Source organism: Dama dama, chromosome 18 (genome assembly GCF_033118175.1).
Source record: "Dama dama isolate Ldn47 chromosome 18, ASM3311817v1, whole genome shotgun sequence".
NCBI lineage: Eukaryota > Metazoa > Chordata > Mammalia > Artiodactyla > Cervidae > Dama > Dama dama.
Window position 1 is genome coordinate 97926558 of NC_083698.1, and position 20970 is coordinate 97947527.

The following is a 20970-nucleotide window of genomic DNA, read 5'->3' on the forward strand; positions in this document are numbered from 1 at the left end:
ATTTACTCGTGAAAAAAGTCCAGGTATAAGTGGACCAGCACAATTCAAACACCTGTCATTCAAGGCTCAGTTGTAATCGGCTTTATCTCAAATATTTTTTCAGCTGCTATCTTCTAACTTGTTCCTCTTTGCAAACAAATTGAATGTATTCAATGAATTGAATGTATTCAGTGAACTGAATGAATTTTCATTTTCTACATTAAAATTCTTTTCTTAGTTACTTCTGGCTGTGCTGGGTCTTGCAGCATGTGGGCTCCTCTAGTTGCGGCGAGTGGGAGCTACTTTAGTTGTCTGTGTGCTTCTCACTGCAGTGGCTTCTCGATGCAGAGCACAGGTGCTAGGGTGCATGGGCTTTAGTAGTTGTGGCGCTTGGGCTTAGTTGTCTCACAATATGAGGAATCTTCCTGGACCAGGGATCAAACCTGTGTCCCCTGTGTTGGCAGGCAGATTCTCAACCACTGGACCACCAGGGAAGTCCTCACTTTCTGTATTTTTTAAACTTTAAGTTTTATTGAGGTATAATTTACATATAATAAATATGCAGTTCAACAAATGACGAACCACCCCAGTAAAGCTATATATTTTCACCGCCCCTCAAAGTTCCCCTATGCCCCTTTGTAGACATCCCCTCTTCCCCACACCTGGTCCCAGGCAACCACTGACCTGCTTGTCGTCACAGTAGATTGATTTGGCCTGTTCAAGTATTTAATACAAATGCAGTCATAATATGTATGTACTGTTTTTAAGTTGGCTTCTTTGGCTCAGCATACAGATTTTGAAGTTAATAATCCATGTTGTCTCATGACATTTTCTACATTTTTCATGGCCATTCACCCTTAATCCACTGCAGTCTGGTTTCTCCCCTACTAGAACTGCCTTGCAAGTTACAAATGACCTTCATCCACTAAGCCCAATGGATCATTCCTTATCTTGCTGAGCTCTAAGGAGCATTTGCCACTATTAACCACTCCTTCCTTTTTTCTCTTGGCTTTTGTGGTACATTTTATGTTTTCTTCTCACCCGAGCCATTCGTCTTCAGTGTCCTCTTGTGCATACCCCTTACATGTTGGTGTTTCCCGGGTGCAGACCTAGGTCCTTAACCTCATACTCTATGTGCTTTCCCTGGTTCATCACCTCCATTCCAAGGCTTTAATTATCAACGGGCTAACTCCAGTCCATGCCCCCCACCCCACTCAAGTTATAAAAACCTGTATGTCCAGTGGCCAGAAACCACCACTTAGATGACTCAAAGGCCTCTCAAGTTCAGTGCATCTAAAATGGAACCTCCTCATTCCCCCATAAATCTCTCTGGCATTCCCTAACATTTTTACTCAATCACTCAAGTCAGAAATCTGAGTTATTCTAGACTGCTTCCTTACCTTCACATCCTCAGTTAAATAATCACTAAGTTAGATTCTACCCTCTAAGAATTTTGAACCTCTATTGCTACTACCCTACTGCAGACCTTATGTCTTGCATCTTTTCTCTGACCCTTTGCCCTCCCTAATTGGTCTCACTAAATCCAAATTACGCTCTTCAGTCAATTAATTTCCGTAATGTACAGATCTGAACTTGTCTCTCCAGCTTATAACCCTTCAAGCTAAACTTAAGGTCCTCTAGGATCTGGCCCTTGTTAAATCTCTATTTTTTTATTTTTTATTTATTTTTTTACAAAAAGTAAATTATTAAGTTACCACTTCAGTCCTTATGTTGATGTGTTTACAAAAATATCAGTTTGAAATACATTATCGAAAGTGAATACACACAATAAATAGAAAATAAAGATGCATGGTGCTGCAGACATATCAACCAACTTATCTTGATCTATTGCCCACTGCTGTAGACAAAATTTGACACAGGTTCAGCATTACTGACACAGCAGTCAAAGTATCAGGGAGAGGGTTGCAAACTATGAGAAAAGTAGCTTAAAATTCTGGCCCCCCCCCAAAAAAAATTCTGGACCAAAAAAAACTCTCTGGACCACTCACCAAAAACTAAAAATAAAAAATAATTGTTTATCTGGAAGCTAACCTTAGTATAATACTGAATTATCTACTACTGTCCATAGGAACAATTTGAAAATAAGAAAAGTGCCGGGGAACCTTCATTAAGTAAAAGTTTTTACTTTAAACATCTGATGATTACTCAAATATCCTAAGCCATGAGGCAGGCCCTAAGACAGTAAGTTATAAATAGTCTGAAATTAATAACTTAAACGTGATACGGTTAATACAGTACACACTGCGTGAGTATTTCAACCACCCTCTTTCAGGTGAGGTGATAATTAAAAGGTTTAAATTTACAGTTTCAATTTCTGCTCAAAAGAGTGATATCAGTATTCCAGCAACAGTGATGATATCCTATTATTGTAAATATGCTAATAGACATACTACTCTGAATTATACTTGATTGAATTCTATGTACATGTTCCATATTCCAAGTGCAAATTTTCAACGGTATGGGTTTATAATAAAAGCTGGGTTTGACAAATGCTTTCTGACTTCTGAAAGCACTTCCTAAAAATGAATAAACTAGATACAAGTAGGTGACCATTTCCTTTTTTCTTTACGTGTGATGAACTTCACGAAGCATCAATTCCCGAGGTATGTTTGTTTCTGGACCATACAGCTTACACGCTCTTCTTTCAAAAGCAGTCACCATCTGCTTTACAACTTCATCGAAAAACAATGTGGCAAGCTGAGAGTGTAGAAGTGAGTGAAATTCAAAAGAAATTGAAAAATCCAAAGTACAAGTTCTTGGGTAGCCAGGAAGACCTGGGCTAAAATGCCAGTCTCCAAATGATTGAGGAGCTTCCCATCAGTACAGGATGCCTTCAGCTGTACTGAAATGTGATGAAATGTGGTTTCACCAAGGTTACTACTGATGTATAGTGCTCCAATACAGGTGGAAACCCAATTTCTAATCGTGTTTTGCAGTATCCAGATCTCCTTGATATTATATCTGATTTTTTACAAGGAATAAAATGCTTATAATCCTCCATTCCAGATACTACATCATACATTTCCTGCATAGAATAGCCTACAATTCTCCTTTCTGAATATTCTTTTATTAATGGTGCAGCAATTTTGAAGAGGGTTCTTGCATGTATCTTCTTAGGCAAAATTGAGGTATGTAGTGGAAGAGTTCTGCTCATCAGTATACCACAGGAAGCTAAATACCTGATGTTCCTCGCAGGCACCCGAGCTGGAGCCGGGGCTCTGGCAGCTGCCGCCAACTTCGGATGGCATCCCAAGACCACCTTTTTAAGGGCTCTTTGACCTGTCTGAGCTGCCATGATCATCTTATTGAAGCTGGTCGCCAGTAAGCCCAATAAATCTCTTTAGCTTCATCTCTCCCCTCTTTACATCTGACAGTCTAGCCATATAGAAATTCATTCAGTTCTAGAAGCCATGACTCTCTTTCAACGTTCTGTTGTTCCATATGCATGGAAAGCTTTCTCCCAACTATCCCCCACTTCTCAGGCTAATTCCTATTCACTCTTTAGCTCTCAAGTTAAATTTTGCTTTCTTTTCTTGTTCCTTCAACAAGGTTTTTATTTTTTTGCACGTGCTGTGTGCCAACCAGGGCTTGAACCCTGGGCAATAGCATTGAAAGCGACGAGTACTAATTACTGGACCGCTAAGGAATTCCCTCAACAAGCATTTAAAAATGCCTATTATGGGGCTGACTGTGGCTTCGATATCTTCTTTTCACTTTTTAAAACTTCTGTCTTTAATAGACCAATCAAGTAGCTCACTCAGTTCAGGTTTGGTTCTTGCTATTTCAGTCAGTTCAGTTGCTCAGTAGTGTCCAACTCTTTGGGAGCCCGTGGACTGCAGCACACCAGGCCTTCCTGTCCATCACCAGTTCCCAGAGTTTACTCAAACTCATGTCCAATGAATTGGTGATGCCATCCAACCATCTCATCCTCTGCCACCCCCTTCTCCTCCCACCTTCAATCTTTCTCAGCATTAGGGTCTTTTCAAGTGAGTCATTCTTCGCATCAGATGGCCAAAGTATTGGAGTTTCAGCTTCAACATCAGTCCTTCCAGTGAATATTCAGGACTGATTTCCTTTAGGATGGACCAGGTGGATCTCCTTGCAGTGCAAGGGACTCTCAAGAGTCTTCTCCAACACCACAGTTCAGAAAGCATCAATTCTTTGGCGCTCAGCTTTATAGTCCTACTCTCACATCCATACATGACTATTGGAAAAACTATAGCTTTGACTAGACAGACCTTTGTTGGTAAAGTAATGTCTCTAATGTCTTGTTATTTCTCCTCTCCATAAACTTCAAATGTTTATAAATTTTGATTAGACTGTTTCTGTCTGGTTTTGAGTCATTAGTACTTTGCTTGTCCTTTGTATGGATAAATGTTCAAGACACAAATACAAACATAATGATAAGAACAAAAGGTTCTCACTAGGATTATGTGGGGTGGAAAAAAAGCAGCGTAGTTTTGAACTAAAGGCAGGCTAATCCAAGGCACTTTATGTTTGTAAGGTAAATTTTTAATCACTCAACTAAAAAGATATAATTTACACCGATTTTTTTTTGGTGGGGGGTCATGCTGCATGCAGGATCTTAGCCCAACCAGCAGTCTAACCAGTGCTTCCCTGTGGTGGAAGTACAGACTCTTAACAACTGTATCACAAGGGAATTACCCCAGAATTTGATTTTTTTAACCTGTATTTAAATTAACAGGAATAGTTTATAAAATTTGTTATTAGGTAGGTACTCAAGATGAAAGAATCACTACAATATTAAATTTTACTATATAGCCTTTATTTACTAGATCAGTTTATAAATTACAATAAAATGAAGAGTTGTCCACTCTGGATGGCTAGCAAAATGTATGCTATTTAGGTTGGTGCAAAAGTAATTGTGGTTTTGGACCATGAATTTTAAATCATTATAACTAGACTCAAACACATCTTTATTAACCAAAATAGGAACCATTACAATCAACATATTTTTGCCAACAAGAAATAAGTTTGTTTATTCCTGTGGCATAAAAATCCATGCTTTGGGATCCTATGAACTCCTGGAAAACATTTTCTGCCTCCTGCTGGTTGTGGAAGTGTTTTCCCTGCAAAAATTTGTTGAGATGCTTGAAGAAGTGGTAGTTGGTTGGCAAGAGGTCAGGTGAATGTGGCGGATGAGGCAAAACTTTGTATCCCAATTCGTTCAACTTCTCAAGCATTGGTTGTGCGATGTGCAGTTGGGCATTCTTGTGGAGAAAAACTGGGACCTTTTTGTTGACCAATGCCAGCTGCAGGCATTGCAGTTTCTGGTGCATCTTATCAATTTGCTGAGCATACTTCTCAGGTGTAATGGTGTCCCAGAGATTCAAAAAGCTGCAGTGGATCAGACTGGCAGCAGACCACCAAACAGTGACCATGACCTTTTTTTGGTGCAAGCTTGGCTTTGGGAAGTGCTTTGGAGCTTCTTCTCAGTCCAACCACTGAGCTGGTTGTCATATAAAATCCACTTTTTGTCGCATGTCACAATCTGACCGAGAAATGGTTCGTTGCTGTTGCGCAGTATAAGAGAAATGACACTTCAAAATGACGTTTTTTTTTTATTTTTGGTCAGTTCATGAGGCACCCGCTTATCGAGCTTTTTCACCTTTCCAATTTGCTTCAAGTGCCAAATGACCATAGAATGGTCGACGCTGAGTTCTTCAGCAACTTCTTGTATAGTTGTAAGAAGTTTAGCTTTGATGATTGTTCTCAGTTGATCGTTATCAACTTCTGATGGCCAACCACTGAACTTCTCATCTTCAAGGCTCTCATCTCCCTTGCAAAACTTCTTAAACCACCACTGCACTGTATGTTCGTCAGCAGTTCCTGGGCCAAATTTGTTGATGTTTCAGAGTTGTTGCTGCTGCTTTATGACCCATTTTGAACTCGAATAAGAAAATTGCTCAAATTTACTTTTTGTCTAACATCATTTCCTAGTCTAAAATAAATATAAAATAAACAGCAAGTAATAAGTCATTAGCAAACAGCAAAGCAAGAAATGTGCATTAAAATGAAGTATAATATAACCACATTTAAGAAAGTATTCCAATATCAAACAGCAAATTTTAACAATGAAAAAATGCAATTATTTTTGCACCAACCTTGTACCTATTCTAATTTTTAATTACCTAGGTGATGGCATGTATAGATTAAGAGTATATACTACTCTTGTAAGTTCCTGTTTCCTTATGACAATTTATTCCTAAAGGAATGGATATCATTGCTAGAATGTACACAAAGACATATTCACAGGTTTTGTTTTTTTGGATAAGAGTAATACACAGTTACTAAATTTTAAAAATTAAAAAAGTTTACAAAGAGAACAAACTTCTAATTCTGTTAATGACAGTCTAGGTAATTTACATTAACACTTTGGTTGAACACAGCTAAAAACCATGGATGAAATATTTTATTTCTTAAAATCATTAAAGAGCTACTAAGATAAGTAGGAAAGCAGTAGGCCAACTCTTAGAAGACAAGAAACAAGAAAAGTGCAGCACACAAAGGCATATTTCTGGCCTCAGGGCATTTGCCAATTTAGTAGCAATAGCTTCAGTTTTGAAATTAACCTGCACTTTTGGTGGGATCATAGAGGTTAGGGAGGCAAAAGACAAAGTCTCTGGCCCACCAAGGTGAGCACTCTAAGAAACCCACACTCACTTTAAACTAGCACTCTGGAGTTAACTCTCAAGGGTGAACTGGAAATAAAAAAGTCCTTGTCAGCCTTTCAGACCAGATTTTTGCCATTTTGGTGTCAAGAGAAATTAAAGCATTGAATTTGTATTATGATGATCCTTGACATGTATTTCAAATTACTATCAGAAATAAAATAAAAATCCTCTGGAGAAAGACAGCATTATATCCTACACATATGTTTTCAAGTACATGTTCAGCAGACAAAGATAATCAGATACATAAGAAAACAAGACCCCAAAAGGGAAATCCAGGAGAAATAACAGACACAGAACCATAGAAAACTTCAGATATTATAATCAGCAAACTCAGATTATAAAACAATTATGATCACTGGGTCAAATAATAGCCAACCTTGGGAATTTAATCAAGGAACCAGAAACCATAAAAAATGACTTAGATTTGAAAAACAACCAAATAAAAATTCTATAACTGAAAAAATAAATAAATCATTTGATAGGTTTAACAGCAGACTAGATACAGCTGAAGGGAGGTTAGTGAACAATAAAATTCATCAGGAAAAAAAGCATCAAGAAGGTAGCTTGGCACAACAAGGTGGAAAATGCAAAGAGAATAAAGAGATATAGAGGAAACAATGAAAACTTGATTTGGAGGTTCAGAAGTTGATGAATGACCGTATTCAAGAATAGCTAAAAATTTTCCTGAAATTGATTAAAAAAAAGATGTTAGTCCACAGTTTCTAAAAGCTCAATGAATCACAAGCAGAATAAAAATAAATCCAAACCCAGATACAGTAAGCTGCAGAAAAATACATGCAAAAAGAACACAATTTGAAAGCAGACAGCCCAGCTTTCTTCAAAGGAATGACAGACTGAGAACTGCCTTCCCAGGAGCAAGAAAGGCAGAAGAATGATAGCGTCTATGTGCCAAAAGAAAATAACTTTCAACCTAGAATATTCATCTAGAATTGAGAAAGGCAAAATAAAGGTCTTTTCAGATCAACAAAAATGGCAGAGTTCTCTACTAGCAAGCCAATATGAAAGCAAACCCCGAGGCAGGTCAGGCAAGTGTCCTGAAAGAGCTAGACAGTAAATATTTCAGTCTTCCAGGCCATAGGGTATGGTATCTGCCAACCACTTAACTCTGCTGTTGTAGTCTAAAGAAACTGTAGACAGTAACAAATGAACAGCCTGGCAGTATTCCAATGAACCTAGTCACAAAAATTGGCAATGGCCTGGATTTGATGAGTGAATTGTATATTGCTGACTCCTGTCCTAAAGTTTAAACATCAGACAAAAGGGAAATGATGCGAGGTGGAAAGGCAGAGATTCCAGAAAGAAAGAAAAAGTGGTAAATAAACAAACATTGATATGAAATTTTGTTTTAAAAAGCCATAATGAACTGGGAATTCCCAGGTGGCCCAGTGGTTAAGACTCTACCCTTTCACTGCTGCGGGCCCAGGTTCAGTCCCTAATCGGGTAGCTAAGATCCTGCAAGCTCTGGGGTGCAGCCTAAAAAAGAGAAAAAACAAACAAAAAATCTAGACCATATGACTAACACGTGCAGTTATCTTGGGAAGAGGTTTAAATGGAGTTAGTTTTCTTGGTTCTCTGTATTATCTCTCTGGGTGAAGTGTAAATGCATTGATTAGACTTTGATACATTAAAAACACCCCTTTATAACTTCTAGAGTAACTGCTAAAAGAATAAAACGACTAAAATTTCCAAACTACGAGAAGGGGAAAAAATGAAATGATTAAAAAGCAGACAAGAAACGAGAGAAAATTAAACTAAAAACAGGTGAGATAGACAAGAGCTTTAAACTCAAGGACGTATGTAATTACATGAATATAAGTGAGTAAATGCTTCAATTAAAAGGCAGTGAATATCAGATTATTAAAAAAGACAAAAACTATGTTTTCTGAAAATAGGAGATTTATCTAAAATGTGAGCAATCAGAAAGGTAGAAAGTAAGAACTAAACTCTCTTCACTAACACAAACCATTTCAATATTTCAGTATATTTTCCTCTTAAGGATGGCGTGCTGCAGTCCATGGGGTCATAGAGTGGGACACGACTGAACGACTGAACTCAAGGATACTGTACATGTAATAGTGTTAGTTGTTCAGTCGTGTCCCACTCTGCGACCTCATGCGCCACCAGGGACGGCCATATTTAATGGTGCATTTCTCTCACACGTATTAATTTGTAAACTTTTCTTTTACTGTATATAGTTTCCAAAGGATGATATTCCACGTATTTGGAGTTGTTTGAATTTTCAACTCTCTGAATAACTGGTAGGAAACTATCTTTTCAGTTATTAAACACTGCGATGATTCTGAGATAGACCCAATATGCTTTTTTTTTTTTTTTTCATTTATTTTTATTAGTTGGAGGCTAATTACTTTACAATACTGTAGTGGTTTTTGTCATACACTGACATGAATCAGCCATGGATTTACAAGTATTCCCCATCCCCATCCCCCCTCCCACCTCCCTCTCCACCCGATTCCTCTGGGTCTTCCCAGTGCACCAGGCCCGAGCACTTGTCTCATGCATCCAGCCTGGGCTGGTGATCTGTTTCACCCTAGATAATATACATGTTTTGATGCTGTTCTCTCGAAACATCCCACCCTCGCCTTCTCCCACAGAATCCAAAATTCTGTTCTGTACATCTGTGTCTCTTTTTCTGTTTTGCATATAGGGTTATCGTTACCATCTTTCTAAATTCCATATATATGCGTTAGTATACTGTATTGGTCTTTAACTTTCTGGCTTACTTCACCAATATGCTTTTAAAGGGATCTTTGGGGACTTCCCTGGCGGTGGGGCCAGTGGTTAATTCTCAGAGCCTTCCCTCCCAAGCTGCACCGGAGGGCCGAATAAAAAGGGTGTAGTGGGGTGCACCTTGAGGCTACAATTGCTATTTCATGTACATTTTTAATTTATCTTGCTAATAAAGTTCAAAGGCAATGTATTTAACATTTTAATGCAACAAAAATTTTCACCATTATTTCCTTTTCAAAGTACCTGTGTCTCCTCTTAGGGAATTATTATTTTACAATAAAGGTTAAAACAAGGCTCCGGGATAGGTATTTTCTGTGAGCTCATTTAGTCCTCACATACGTATAACTTCATCGGAGGTTGAGATTTAATTTAAAAAAGCACTGAAGGTCCCACAGTTAGGAATCCGTCCACCTACGTCTGGAACGCAGGGTGATGGCTAAGCTAACCCAACCCACCGGCTTTCTTTTCCATTGTTAAAGCTGATATACCAAAAAGGCCTCATCCTTCAAATTTAGCTATCAAGTAGGAAAAAAAATTCTCTACAAGATGACCTCTTTTCCTTTCTTAGAATACTGCTTAATTTTTATAGCTTCTAATTTAGGCTAACAGCTTCCTGCTAAGTAACGATGATAAATCCGAATGGGTTGGATGGCCTGCTCCTAGTGTATTAACTTCAGGCGTTATTTCCTGAACCTAACTTAGTCCAGTTGGGCGGCTTAAAGCCTCTCTGCATAGGTTAAGGAAAACGACCCAGCTGTCAGATCTCCAGGGCTTCTTTCGTAGAGAGTCGGGTCACAATGAGAAAAGTCTACATGATTACAGGCCCCTGGGTCTGTGAAAACGAGTTAATTGGTCAGGTCAATGAGTATTGTCAGGAAGACGCCCATAATAGCTACTAACGCTGCTAACCTCCGTCGAAATGCCAGATGCGGTTTCTACTTACTTTCGACTCTGGCTAACCCTCTGGCCCACTGGCTAACTTGGGTCTGGCTCGCCAGCACACCGTGCGGCGAAGCCCTAGCGGACCCGCAGCGGGGAGAGCGAGGTTTCGCGCCCGGGGCGGATCCGGTTTGAGGCACCCGAGTCTCGCGAGATCTGGAGGCAGGGGCGGGAGAGGCGGGCGTGCACGCGCCCGAGAGACGTTAGGGTGGAACCCCCCACCCCTTGCGGGGCGGGCGGAGCGAATACAGTTAGACGCCAGTTGGTGGAGCCCCCGCGGGAAACGACCAAGCGCGAGGAGCGTGCGCGCTCACGTCGCGGCGACGGTGGCGGCGAGCGGCGTCAGAACTTGGAGGGGGGGGCTGACGTCTCCTGGCGGGTGGCGGTGTTGGAGACGAGAGCTTGCTTAGCCGGTATTGCTTCCGTCCCAGGAACCGACGGAAAGAGAGGGAACGAGGGTCGCTTTCGGGGGCTGCTGACTTCCACGTACGCGTCGTCGTGAGGAGCCGCAGCCCGGACTCTCCTGCAACCCCTCCGGCTTCCTTTCCGCACGTCTCGAGGCAGCGGCGACAGAGACAAGCGTCTCAGCTCCCCCCACCCCTTCCCCTTGTCCCCCCCGCCCGAAAGGGCCCTTTCTGCGCCCCACCCCCGCCCGCCCGCTACGCCGCCGCCATGTCGGCGCAGGCCCAGATGCGCGCGATGCTGGACCAGTTGATGGGCACCTCCCGGGACGGTAAGTCTCTGCCAGTGCCCTGGGGGTGGGGGAAGGGATGGGGAAGGGGCTCCGCGGGCGCACCTGGGCTTGTGTGTGTGGCTGAGTAAGGGGCTCCCAGATTGGTAACACGAGGTCCCGGCTCCCGTCCCATCCAATGAGGGCTGGGCAGGCGGGCCCGGGGGGCGGCGACCGAGCGGATTGGCGGGAACTGCTGCCAATGGGGTCAGGCGGGGCCTGGAGCCTGAAAGGAGAGTTTGAGCTCCGAGTGTTGACTTGGCTGGGACGGGAGAGCCCACGTCTCTCATGCGTAGTCGGGCGGCCTGCCTTGTCGCTGGTTAGGTACCTACGGACCGCTAAGGCCTCCGCCCCCTGAACTAATTCCTTAACCCAAAGCTGTGGGATCAGCCCTCGCCGCCGCCCTGCGGAGTATCCAGAGAGAAATGGTCCCCACCCTCCACCCCTTTACCTGGGTCCGGAGAAAATCTTTCCTAGAATCCAGTCCCAGAGATGAAACCACCATTCTTATGGGAAAATCTGACCCAAACCATGGTTTCCTGAAGCGGGTGTGTTTGGCCCATTTTGTGAAAATAATGTTACGGCCTGTTTTTTCCGAGAGACCTCCATTTTGTTAGACAATTTAATAGACGCTTTGTTCAGTAAATATTGACGAACTTTGCATGTGCCCCGAATAGAACCATTTTGAAAATGTGGTGCCCAGTGAAGTAAAATTGAGGGAAACAACGATGCTTTTAGGCGCTTAGGTTAGTGTTTGTACAAAGAACCACTAATGACTGGATATCTTTTTGTCATAGAGAATTTCTAGGTAAGACGAAATGCTGTTGCTTTTTTGATGATGGTAATTAGTAATACACTCTTTGAAATTCGAGTGAAGCCCATGCTAATATGGAGGAAGGGTCTAGTCCACTACTTTGTTAGAAACAAAGCCAATTCTTGCTCATTTTTGTATGTTGCTTGTTCAGGCAAATAGTTTCTTAGCCATTAAACCAATGCTTTTTTCTTGACAAGTTACTTAAGTTGTTTGATGTAAGAGAAAAGGCACACACTTAACTTTTGAGCAGTTGCTGTTAGAATTTCCTTGAGTGCTTTGCAGCAAAATGTGAGTAGATTTAAAACATTTTATTGAATTCAAATGTTTTTAGCAGTACATAATTTGCATGGTTTATCAGTGTTCATAATTCAGTTTTAATAAAAACCCATATTTGGAACTTTTCTTCTTAGAACGTATAGAAAAGTAGGTGTAGATCGCAAACCTACTTGTGGTTGTGTATAGAGAAGAGGAAGATTGGGAAGGAAATGAGTTTTATTTATGTAGTAAACCCTTGAAAGTTAGCATTAATTAAAAATGCCACTGGAGAAACTTCTATCAGTTAACATTTTTCACTTTTAGGTTAGAGTGGTTTTAAAACTGTAGCGTTTATTTAACATTGCTCCTTTTCCATTTTGAAGAAGGGGCTTAATTCAGGATTTTAACTAACAGAATAACTAATCTTTGTAGTAAAATTATAGAAATCATTTTACTTAAGACATAGTTTACACGATCCTATTAATCCTAGTTGGATGCCATTTTTGGTACCTTCCTCATGGATTTAGTTTCCTAATTTTACTGGGAGGGCAGTTGGATCAAAGCAACTATTATCACCTGATAAATTTCCAAACTAGACTGCAATCTACTATTGTAAAACTGAATTAAAATATATGTGTGTGTGTGTGTGTGTGTGTACTCACACATATACATACATACATATTTTTCCTATGTGTGTAATCCGCAGAAACTTGCGTTTCTTAAAATCCACTCTGCTTTGTATACAGATAAATTTATATTTTTATGTGTCTGTTACTGGATTTTTTTTTTGCCTCCAGACTAAGAGGATTTACCCATGAACTCATGTTTACAAGTCCACGATATTATTTTAGCTGAAATGACTGGATTTTCACTGCTGTGTTGGGCTAGAAGTAAGAAACATACTACTTTCAAGGAGAATGTTTTTTAGATACCCAGATTAGTTCTTTTATGTACGTAGGAATCGGAGCATACTTTTCCTTCTTACCACATAGTTAATGAGTTTATATACTCATCTTATCCAGGACCTTCAAATAATTAGTATTTTTTTTTTAAGTATTCAGTCAACTTCAAGTTATCCAAGGATAGGGAATACGGACACCTTCCTGAATAACACCATGTAATTTGAAATTATATAATGGGAAGCTTTGTGTTGGACACAGGAACAGCTTAAGGGAATGGTTACTAAGAAGTGGAAGTGGGGTCCAAGGGGTGGGAGAGAGATGGAGAAGGTAGGTAGGAGAGTATTTAAAGCAGCTGTGTCCAATTTTTTTTTTTAACCCCAGAGACTGACTCTAAAGCAGCCACTGCCTTTTTGTCAGGGTGGCAGTAACCCCCCTCTGCCCTTAGAGTGCTGTCTGTGAGGGAGTCTGAAGTGGCGCAGGGAGCCAGGGCACCTGTACTTCCTTTGTCCCTCTAAGGAGGATTTATTTCCTCTTTCCCGCCCCCAAATCAGAATTTTTAATTAGTTCCTTTTTAAACTCCTTGGAGATTTGGCTGTTAAATGTAACTTGGAATTACTTAAATCAGTTAATCATGTAGATGACCAAAACTTTACTGAAATTCTCAGAAGAGGGACTTTTAGTAGGGAAAAGGTGAGGTAATTTTGGATCACTGGGCACTTCCAGAAAGAACAGTCCTGGGTGAGTGGTGGAAGTGGGAGGCTTTGAACAACCAGAGGGCAGCATGATCGCGCTGGGAGGCTGGGCAGGGGGATGACCAGGAGGTGGGAGAGGAATGCATAAGGGAAGTGGGAGGGCCAAAGACAAACTTTGCCTTCTTTGCAATTTTGCCTAGGGCCCTGGTGGTGGCAACCGCCTGTGTGCCACTGAAAATCGTGCCGATGCCTGGCATACTGCATAAATGGAAGCAGGGTACCGCGTGAGTTGAAACATTGGTCACACTATATAAAGTTTGTATATGTGAATCAGTGTAACTCATACCCATGTAACTGGGGGTCTGACTGTATTTGGATTTTTCTGATAAGGCATCATGGGCTAAGGAAAAGAGCACTGGGCTGAGACTCAGGAGACCTGGTTTCTAGCCCCAGCTGTACCTCTAATTGTAACCTTGGGTAAGTCACTTAACCTTTTTTGCCTCAAGTTAAATCTATACTTTGTTAAATGAGAAGCCAAGTAATTTCTTATGTTATCCTCAAAAATGTTGACAAATAAGTATATTTTAAATTTTTTAAAAGGAAGAAACCATAGGTAGATATTAGTATCTTAAGATACATTAAATTTTATAAATACTTTGTTTTGGTTGTTAGCAGTAACAGAAAAGAGAGGGATAATTTGTTTTCCCCAAAATATTCCATTTAAAAAGGAGAAGCAACACAGGAAAAGTCAAATAGCGGTTCAGTTGAATTGTCTGTGTGATGATTGGAGGAACCTAGTGTCCTCACACAGACTAGTCATTTTTGTTCTGTTGGTTTAGTTGAAAGGGTGTCCCTTAGCTAAAGCCCTTTTGCCAGCAAGTACGGTTTACTTATGAGAGGTCTCTAGTCCTGACCCCAGAAAGGTCTTGCAAGATTTGAGGGATAGGAGTTAAACAAAATTGAGGGTGTATATTTAGATTACTTTCTAAGTTTAGCAACTAGGGAAGTTACAGAATGTAGTTTTAAGGATTCCATACCTCTTAAATTGCTTATAACTCTTAAATGGGAACAGAGTCCATCTCTGAAAGGTTATATCAGGCCAGAAATAGCAATCTGCCTTCAAAAACAACCAGTAGACTATAGGGCTCAGAATATAGATTAGAATTTTACAGCATCATTTGTTGTCCATTATGGTTAGGGAATGTTCAGGGCAAGTTAAAGCTTTCAGGTAATTTTAGCTGTTTTGGATGATAATCTTTCTGAACCTATGATGTACTTTCTCAGTTAACAGAGTACATTAACCATAATTAAATATTTTTGCTGGTCATTTGTATTGTATGGTGGTTATATCTTACAGGATGTAAAGTTAAAGGAACATGCACCCTAGGAGATAATCAGGAAAATGCAGTTCAGAAAATCAGTTATTTGTTCCTGGTACTAGTGATACGTAACTGTTGAACATATAGGACAGCATGACCACGCTGCTTTTCTTCAAAATAAATATTGAATCAAAGATTTTAGTGTTCTCGTCAGTGGATTTTCTTCATAAAATCACCTTGACTGTAATCTGTGTTCCTTGAGTTGTCATCAACATCGAGAGCATTTTCTCCTCATTTTCTCTCATTAACATAATGGATCATTTATTTCTTGGTCAGTTGTAAATCATTCTTCTATTCCACTTGGATTATTCATTTTAAGTGAAGGAGGCATAGCCTTTAATATGTAAGCACACATTTTTTGAAATAATAATGGGATATATCTAATTCTAGAGCTTGTGAATTCTTTTGATATTTTAAGAAAATTTAACAAACATTAAATAGTTAAACATAAAGTTAAACAGTTTTAGTAAATATAGGATTTTATCAGAGGTCCAAGCATATCAAAACACTGAAAACTGTTAACACCCACATAGTGAATTCATTTAAAAAAAACTAGTTTTGAACTCTGAATGATATTTCTGACTACAGTACAACTCAGAAAACAATAATAATATTACCTCCTACAACTCTGCATTGTTCTTGGATTTTCTACAGTTTAGCTCTCCTCAAGGAAACCTGTGCTTCTGAGACATTCTTTGCTTTGGTTAAAAAAAAAAAGCCAAAGAGATCATTTTGTCTATCAGTGCATAAGCTTTATAAGCAGCAAGTGAATACTTTGATTTGGTTTGTTTAAGATGTCATATGGGAATAAATGTTAGTGAGCTCTATCTTTAAGATGGGTAGCAGGAAGTTAAAGGCAAGTAAGCTGCCATGGATGTGGGTGAGGGTTAGTGAGTCAGTGTTCAGTACCAGGTGGTTCATATAAATATTAAACCTCGGAGTTGCTAGGGATTCAGGCAAATTCGAGGTTGCAAGGATAGGCAGAGGGCTTAAAACTGTGGGCAAGGCTAGATAAATGAGAGAGGTACTCTTCAAGAATGGAATTTCAGAAAGGTGCTTAAAATGGACGGAATCCTAAAAGCTCAGGACTGTTAGTATATTCATTGAGGACACATACATGACTGTACTACCCAACTTAATAATCAGTGTATGGCAGAATTGTGGGTAAGAAGATGAAGAAAGTTGGAACATTTTGCTGGAGAAAGAGTGAGGGAGTGGGAGGAAGGGTAAGTTTATGACAGGAATCTTATGGATTCAGCACCTGCAAAAGTCTTTCTGTTCCTTTCCAGTTTAAGTTCTCATACACTAGCAGCTGCTAGGATAGAAATTAGAAGGCAAGGCCATTTGATCATTTAATCAGTTATGTAAGATTATTGAGGATGTAGAGAAAAGTAGTTCATAAAAACTCTGAAATTAGCTACAGTTTTGTGTTTTAACTAAGTAGCTTAAGACTTGAAAAGTCAAAGCCATTAGAAGAAAATAACTCAGTCAGCTGAATAAATGTTATATTTGGCTATTTAACATGGGCTAGAGAAAGGAGTCTTTAAAACTTTTTTCTTAAAAAAGCACTCACTAGATACTGATCCTTATGTTCTAATTTAGTTGTGAACCATGTGCAATGATGTTTGACCTCTGTGATTCTACATGAAAAGAATTTAACCAGCTGCCCTTGCTGAATCTTTTGTCATGTCTCCTGAATGCATGGTAAATTGTTTTGTTTTTATTTTCTTGAGACCTCAGTTTTCTGCAGACATCAGTTTTCTCTTTCAGAGTTAAACTTTACAAAGTTTTTCCTTTCAATAAAATTGGTTAGATGTTTATGTATAGTATCTATAGTGTATGTACCTTGCTGTTTGGCGGCTTCTATATTCTGTCCTACTGCTATGTTAAACATTATACTCTTCTCTGTCTCTTGAGGGTGTGTTTTAGATCAGGGTTGGCACTGTGGCCCACTCGCTTTTTGTAAATAAAGTTTTGTTGGAACACTGTTGTGCCCATTTGTGTATATATGGTCTATGGCTGCTTTGCTTTGCAGCAGAGATAGAAAGCTGGTAAGTTTAAAGTATTTGCCATCTGGCCCTTTAAGAAAAAGCATGTTGACCGTTGTTCTAGATCAGTGTTGCTCAAAAGTGTGGTGCCTGATCAACCTTAGCATCACCTGGGAACTTCTTAGAAATACAGATTCTTGGACCTACCACTCCAGGCCTACCAAATTAGAAGTTCTGGGGTTGGGTGCATGCCATTTGTGTTTTAAGAAGCCTTCCATGTGACTCTGATGCACACTGAAAGTTTGAGAAACCCTGTTCTAGATAAATGTTTCCCAAATGTTAGTCACATATATCACTTTACTATTTTTTACCCTGTTTTAACATTTTTAGTTGTCAACTCACTTTCTGAAAATTTAAGTTAACTTTAAAGTGAAAGCTTATGTCACCAGGAAAATAAATACAGTGAAAACAACATGGTGTTATAAGAGAAAACTAGATTCTGTTGTCATTTACCTGTGCTGAAAATTAGAGCTCGTTAGATGTATTAATTAGACACATACTAGGCAGTAAGTGGGAACTTTTTTCCTGACTTAATCATGATATATAATCACTACTAAGTGATAGAGTGGTGTTCAAAATGTCGTGCTGGTGAAATTATGTAACAGCTAAAAATCACTTTTTTGTACAAATTCTGTACTTTAGGAAATGCAGTTCTAGTTCCTTACATGGAAGGAAAGCTGTTTGAACTATACATATCTAAGCCCCTAAGTAGAAATGACTTTTCCTTAGAAATAGAAATACACACCCATAAGATGGACAGATATAGAAGTCCCTAGAGAGATCCATTCAGACTTCTAGGATGAAATTGCCTATTTAGCTTGATCTTACCTCTCCATTAATGTTCCGGTCTGTGGTGGTCAGTATTTCTGCAGGATTTCACCAGCCTGTTTCACAGTGGGATTGTGAAAAGGTGCTGGCTATTTGTCAAAGAAAACTCATGGACTAGAAACTGGGGAGAAGTGCTGTGATTCTGCATTATGGGCAGGGAACCGTCAGGGCATGCTTAATAAGGAAAAGTTGATTCCCCTCAGATTTTAGAAACCATGTATTTTCAGAAATTCTGGTATGAGGATAAATAAAATGATTTAATTTGCCTCATAATATTACAGGGAATACTTCCCCAGACATGGTATTCTGATACCGGCCTATGTGTTTTAGGATGTAGTAATTGTTGGTGCAACTAGAACCTGAATATCCCTAGGTTGCTGGGTTGCTTCAGATTTTTCTTGCTTTTTTTTCCTTAGAGATTATGGACATATTTGCTGCTTTTGTCATTTGACTCTGCAATAAAGTAGTGACATAAGACTCTGACCCTAGATGGACTGAAAGTCTAGTAGGGAGTGAAGAGGTACAGTAAGTGATAAATTCTGTATGCTGATTACATATATAGATATCTAATTTTGAAAAAATGTTAAAAAAGACTGCCAAACATCTCTAAGACTGAACAAATGTTTTGTAAATTTCCCTTAAAAAAAAAAAAAAAGTGTTAGAAATGAAGTCTCTTAGGTTCTCCTTCACTGTTTTAGTCCTTTCCCCCAAAGGCATTTTTTGTGAATATGTCAGTGGATTTTCTTCTGTGTTGTTTCAGTACTTACAAGGCTCAGTCTCCTTCATGCTAATCTGTTTTTTCATTTTAAATTCCTTTATCATTGAGTTGTCTGTCACTTCTGTCCTTTGATGTTCTCATTTCTTTTCCATTTTTGTTTCTTTACTTTGTTTTAGATTTGGGGAGGCTCCGCTTAGCTTTTATAGCAATCACCAACCATTGAAAACTTGCCTCATTAATAGACAGATCTGCCAAATACTTTTTCTTCTGCTCTTTTCAGCTATTTCTTCATAGTCAGAGATAGCTTTTGTTACTTCTAATTTTGTGTATAAAACGTTGCGGATGATAGAAGGCACCAGATATCCAGAGTATGAGTGTTACTGTGTCAGAATTGCAGCTCTGAAGTAAGCATCAAAATATAAAATTTAGCAGGCTACAACTTTTTAATAATTGACTTCCCTTAATGGCATATACCATAAAACAACGTATATGTAATCCACTTTTAGGACTACATTTGTGGATAACTATTTATTCAAGACACACTTCTATTGTGTGCCTTATATCTAAGAGGAGCAACATGTTGATTTCCTAAAGCATACATCCCCTGGCGGAAGTGTGATGGCTCTGACCCCTGCCAGTGGCCAAGACTCTGCTTTATAATGAGAGAAAACAGGATTGTGGCAAGGGGTGGGATAGAATTCTTGGAATGCAGCTACTTTAGTATTTATTTTTGAACATTTCCTTTACCATTCTTTTAGCTCTTAAAGACCCTAAGCTTTTTCTCCTGTTACAAGGCTGTTTCTCTGTTTCATTCCTTATAATATTTTTATATGGATTTTTCACAGACAAATAGACTGGAAAATTTGAAAAATTATTTTAGCATTATTTGTCTTTGATATTCAGCAAGAACGAACTTGTCTTGGAAATTTCTTCCACAGTGGGCATTGCATTTTAAAAATGGGCTTGTCATGGGGAATATGATGGTGAGGGTGATACAAGTACCTATTTGTGATGATAAACCATATGAATTAGGAGGGCTAGCCTTTTAATACCTTTATTTTTTGGATTTTTCTAGGGGAAAGGAAAGCCTCTACTAGTATTCGGTGTGATTTCCTAAGTTCTGTTAGAAATGACTTGATACTACATTTGGAAGGGAAAATGCCCTCATTAGTTTTTCCTTCTGCCATCTTTGAGTATTTTTTCTTTCCTTTCCTTACATAATAAATATGTTCCTGGAAAGTTTCATATGTACCAGGTCATATTAAATATTTTCAAAGCATCAATGATCATTATTTTAAGACCTGGTAGTGAATGCTTTCATAAAATGAACTTAACACTTTGTAGTGTATAAATATATGATGAATTAAACAGTGTATTTATTAACAAGGTAAATGGAGTAATGAGTTTTTTCTTTGAAGATTATTTTAAAAGCATTCTTATAGGTGCGCTTTAGGCTAAATTTAGGTTATAGATGAGCTTCAGGCTAAAGGAACAACAAAGGTAGGTGGGAGAAGTTAGGGGAGTTGGTGAGACTGATGGAGAAAGCTGTAAAAAAAGGTCAATGTTGTTCTTTACTGTAACAGTTACTGTGCAGCAGTAGCTATTGGTTCCACAAGAAGACCTAAGAGTTTCACAGAAACATGAAGATGAGTGTTTACTAACACAGGACAGGTCTCTTCCTGCTCTGCACTAGATTAGAAATTGGTCTTTATATAGTTTCCACGTTCTGCGGACTCATAGCCTATGTTGGTAAGAAATGGTAATAAGGTGGAACATGTGAAGATTTGAGGGCACGGGAAATAAGAAACTTTAAGCTTAAAGAAACTTAAAGCTTATTCACTGCTCTTTGTAGCTCTGGCTTTTCTTTCACTGAAAGAGTATGGCATTTATTCCAGAGGGAGTGAGCCTACTCTGCCCCAGCCAACAGAGACACAGGGCCCCAACAAGTATACCTGTGGGGAGGGGAAGGATTTGATTGTCACATCAGAGAACGTGGGAGAGCTTTTCCCCTCTTGGCCCCGTTTCTAAACTAGGATGCTTCTGTTTGCTTTGTGTGCTGTTGAGTTTTTCCCTCTGTTTTCTCTAAGCTAAGCTTTAAGCTAATTCTGTACAAAAGAAATACTAATTAGTTGTTTTTATAAATTGCTTGCCATTAATGCCTGATAAAATGCAGTAAAATAAGGATTCTGCATACCATTATA

General features: G+C 39.2%; 1 protein-coding gene, 1 long non-coding RNA gene and 1 pseudogene across 8 annotated transcripts in view; 1 reads left to right on the forward strand and 2 right to left on the reverse strand.

Annotated features, from left to right (window-relative positions):
- Positions 1-2314: 2314 nt before the first annotated feature.
- LOC133072535 (coenzyme Q-binding protein COQ10 homolog B, mitochondrial-like) lies at positions 2315-3656 on the reverse strand (annotated as a pseudogene).
- A 1108-nt stretch (positions 3657-4764) lies between these two features.
- On the reverse strand, positions 4765-10565 carry LOC133072539 (uncharacterized). Its single transcript, XR_009696759.1, has 2 exons — positions 10408-10565; positions 4765-5962 (listed from the first exon to the last, which is right to left on the reverse strand). It is a non-coding gene; the product is annotated as an uncharacterized LOC133072539 (long non-coding RNA).
- Positions 10566-10744: 179 nt separating this feature from the next.
- Positions 10745-20970, forward strand: part of LUC7L2 (LUC7 like 2, pre-mRNA splicing factor) — a 54601-nt gene continuing 44375 nt past the window's right edge. Inside the window, exons 1-3 of one of the 7 annotated variants that reach the window (XM_061165895.1) lie at positions 10745-11136; positions 13000-13092; positions 13997-14080. In XM_061165895.1, the coding sequence (XP_061021878.1) occupies positions 14043-14080 (38 nt within the window). In that variant the 5' untranslated portion in view covers positions 10745-11136; positions 13000-13092; positions 13997-14042. Of the gene's footprint in view, positions 11137-12999; positions 13093-13996; positions 14081-14123; positions 14274-16777; positions 16880-20970 lie in introns of those variants that run through there. The other 6 variants (XM_061165896.1, XM_061165898.1, XM_061165899.1 and 3 more) reach the window with 6 other exon arrangements.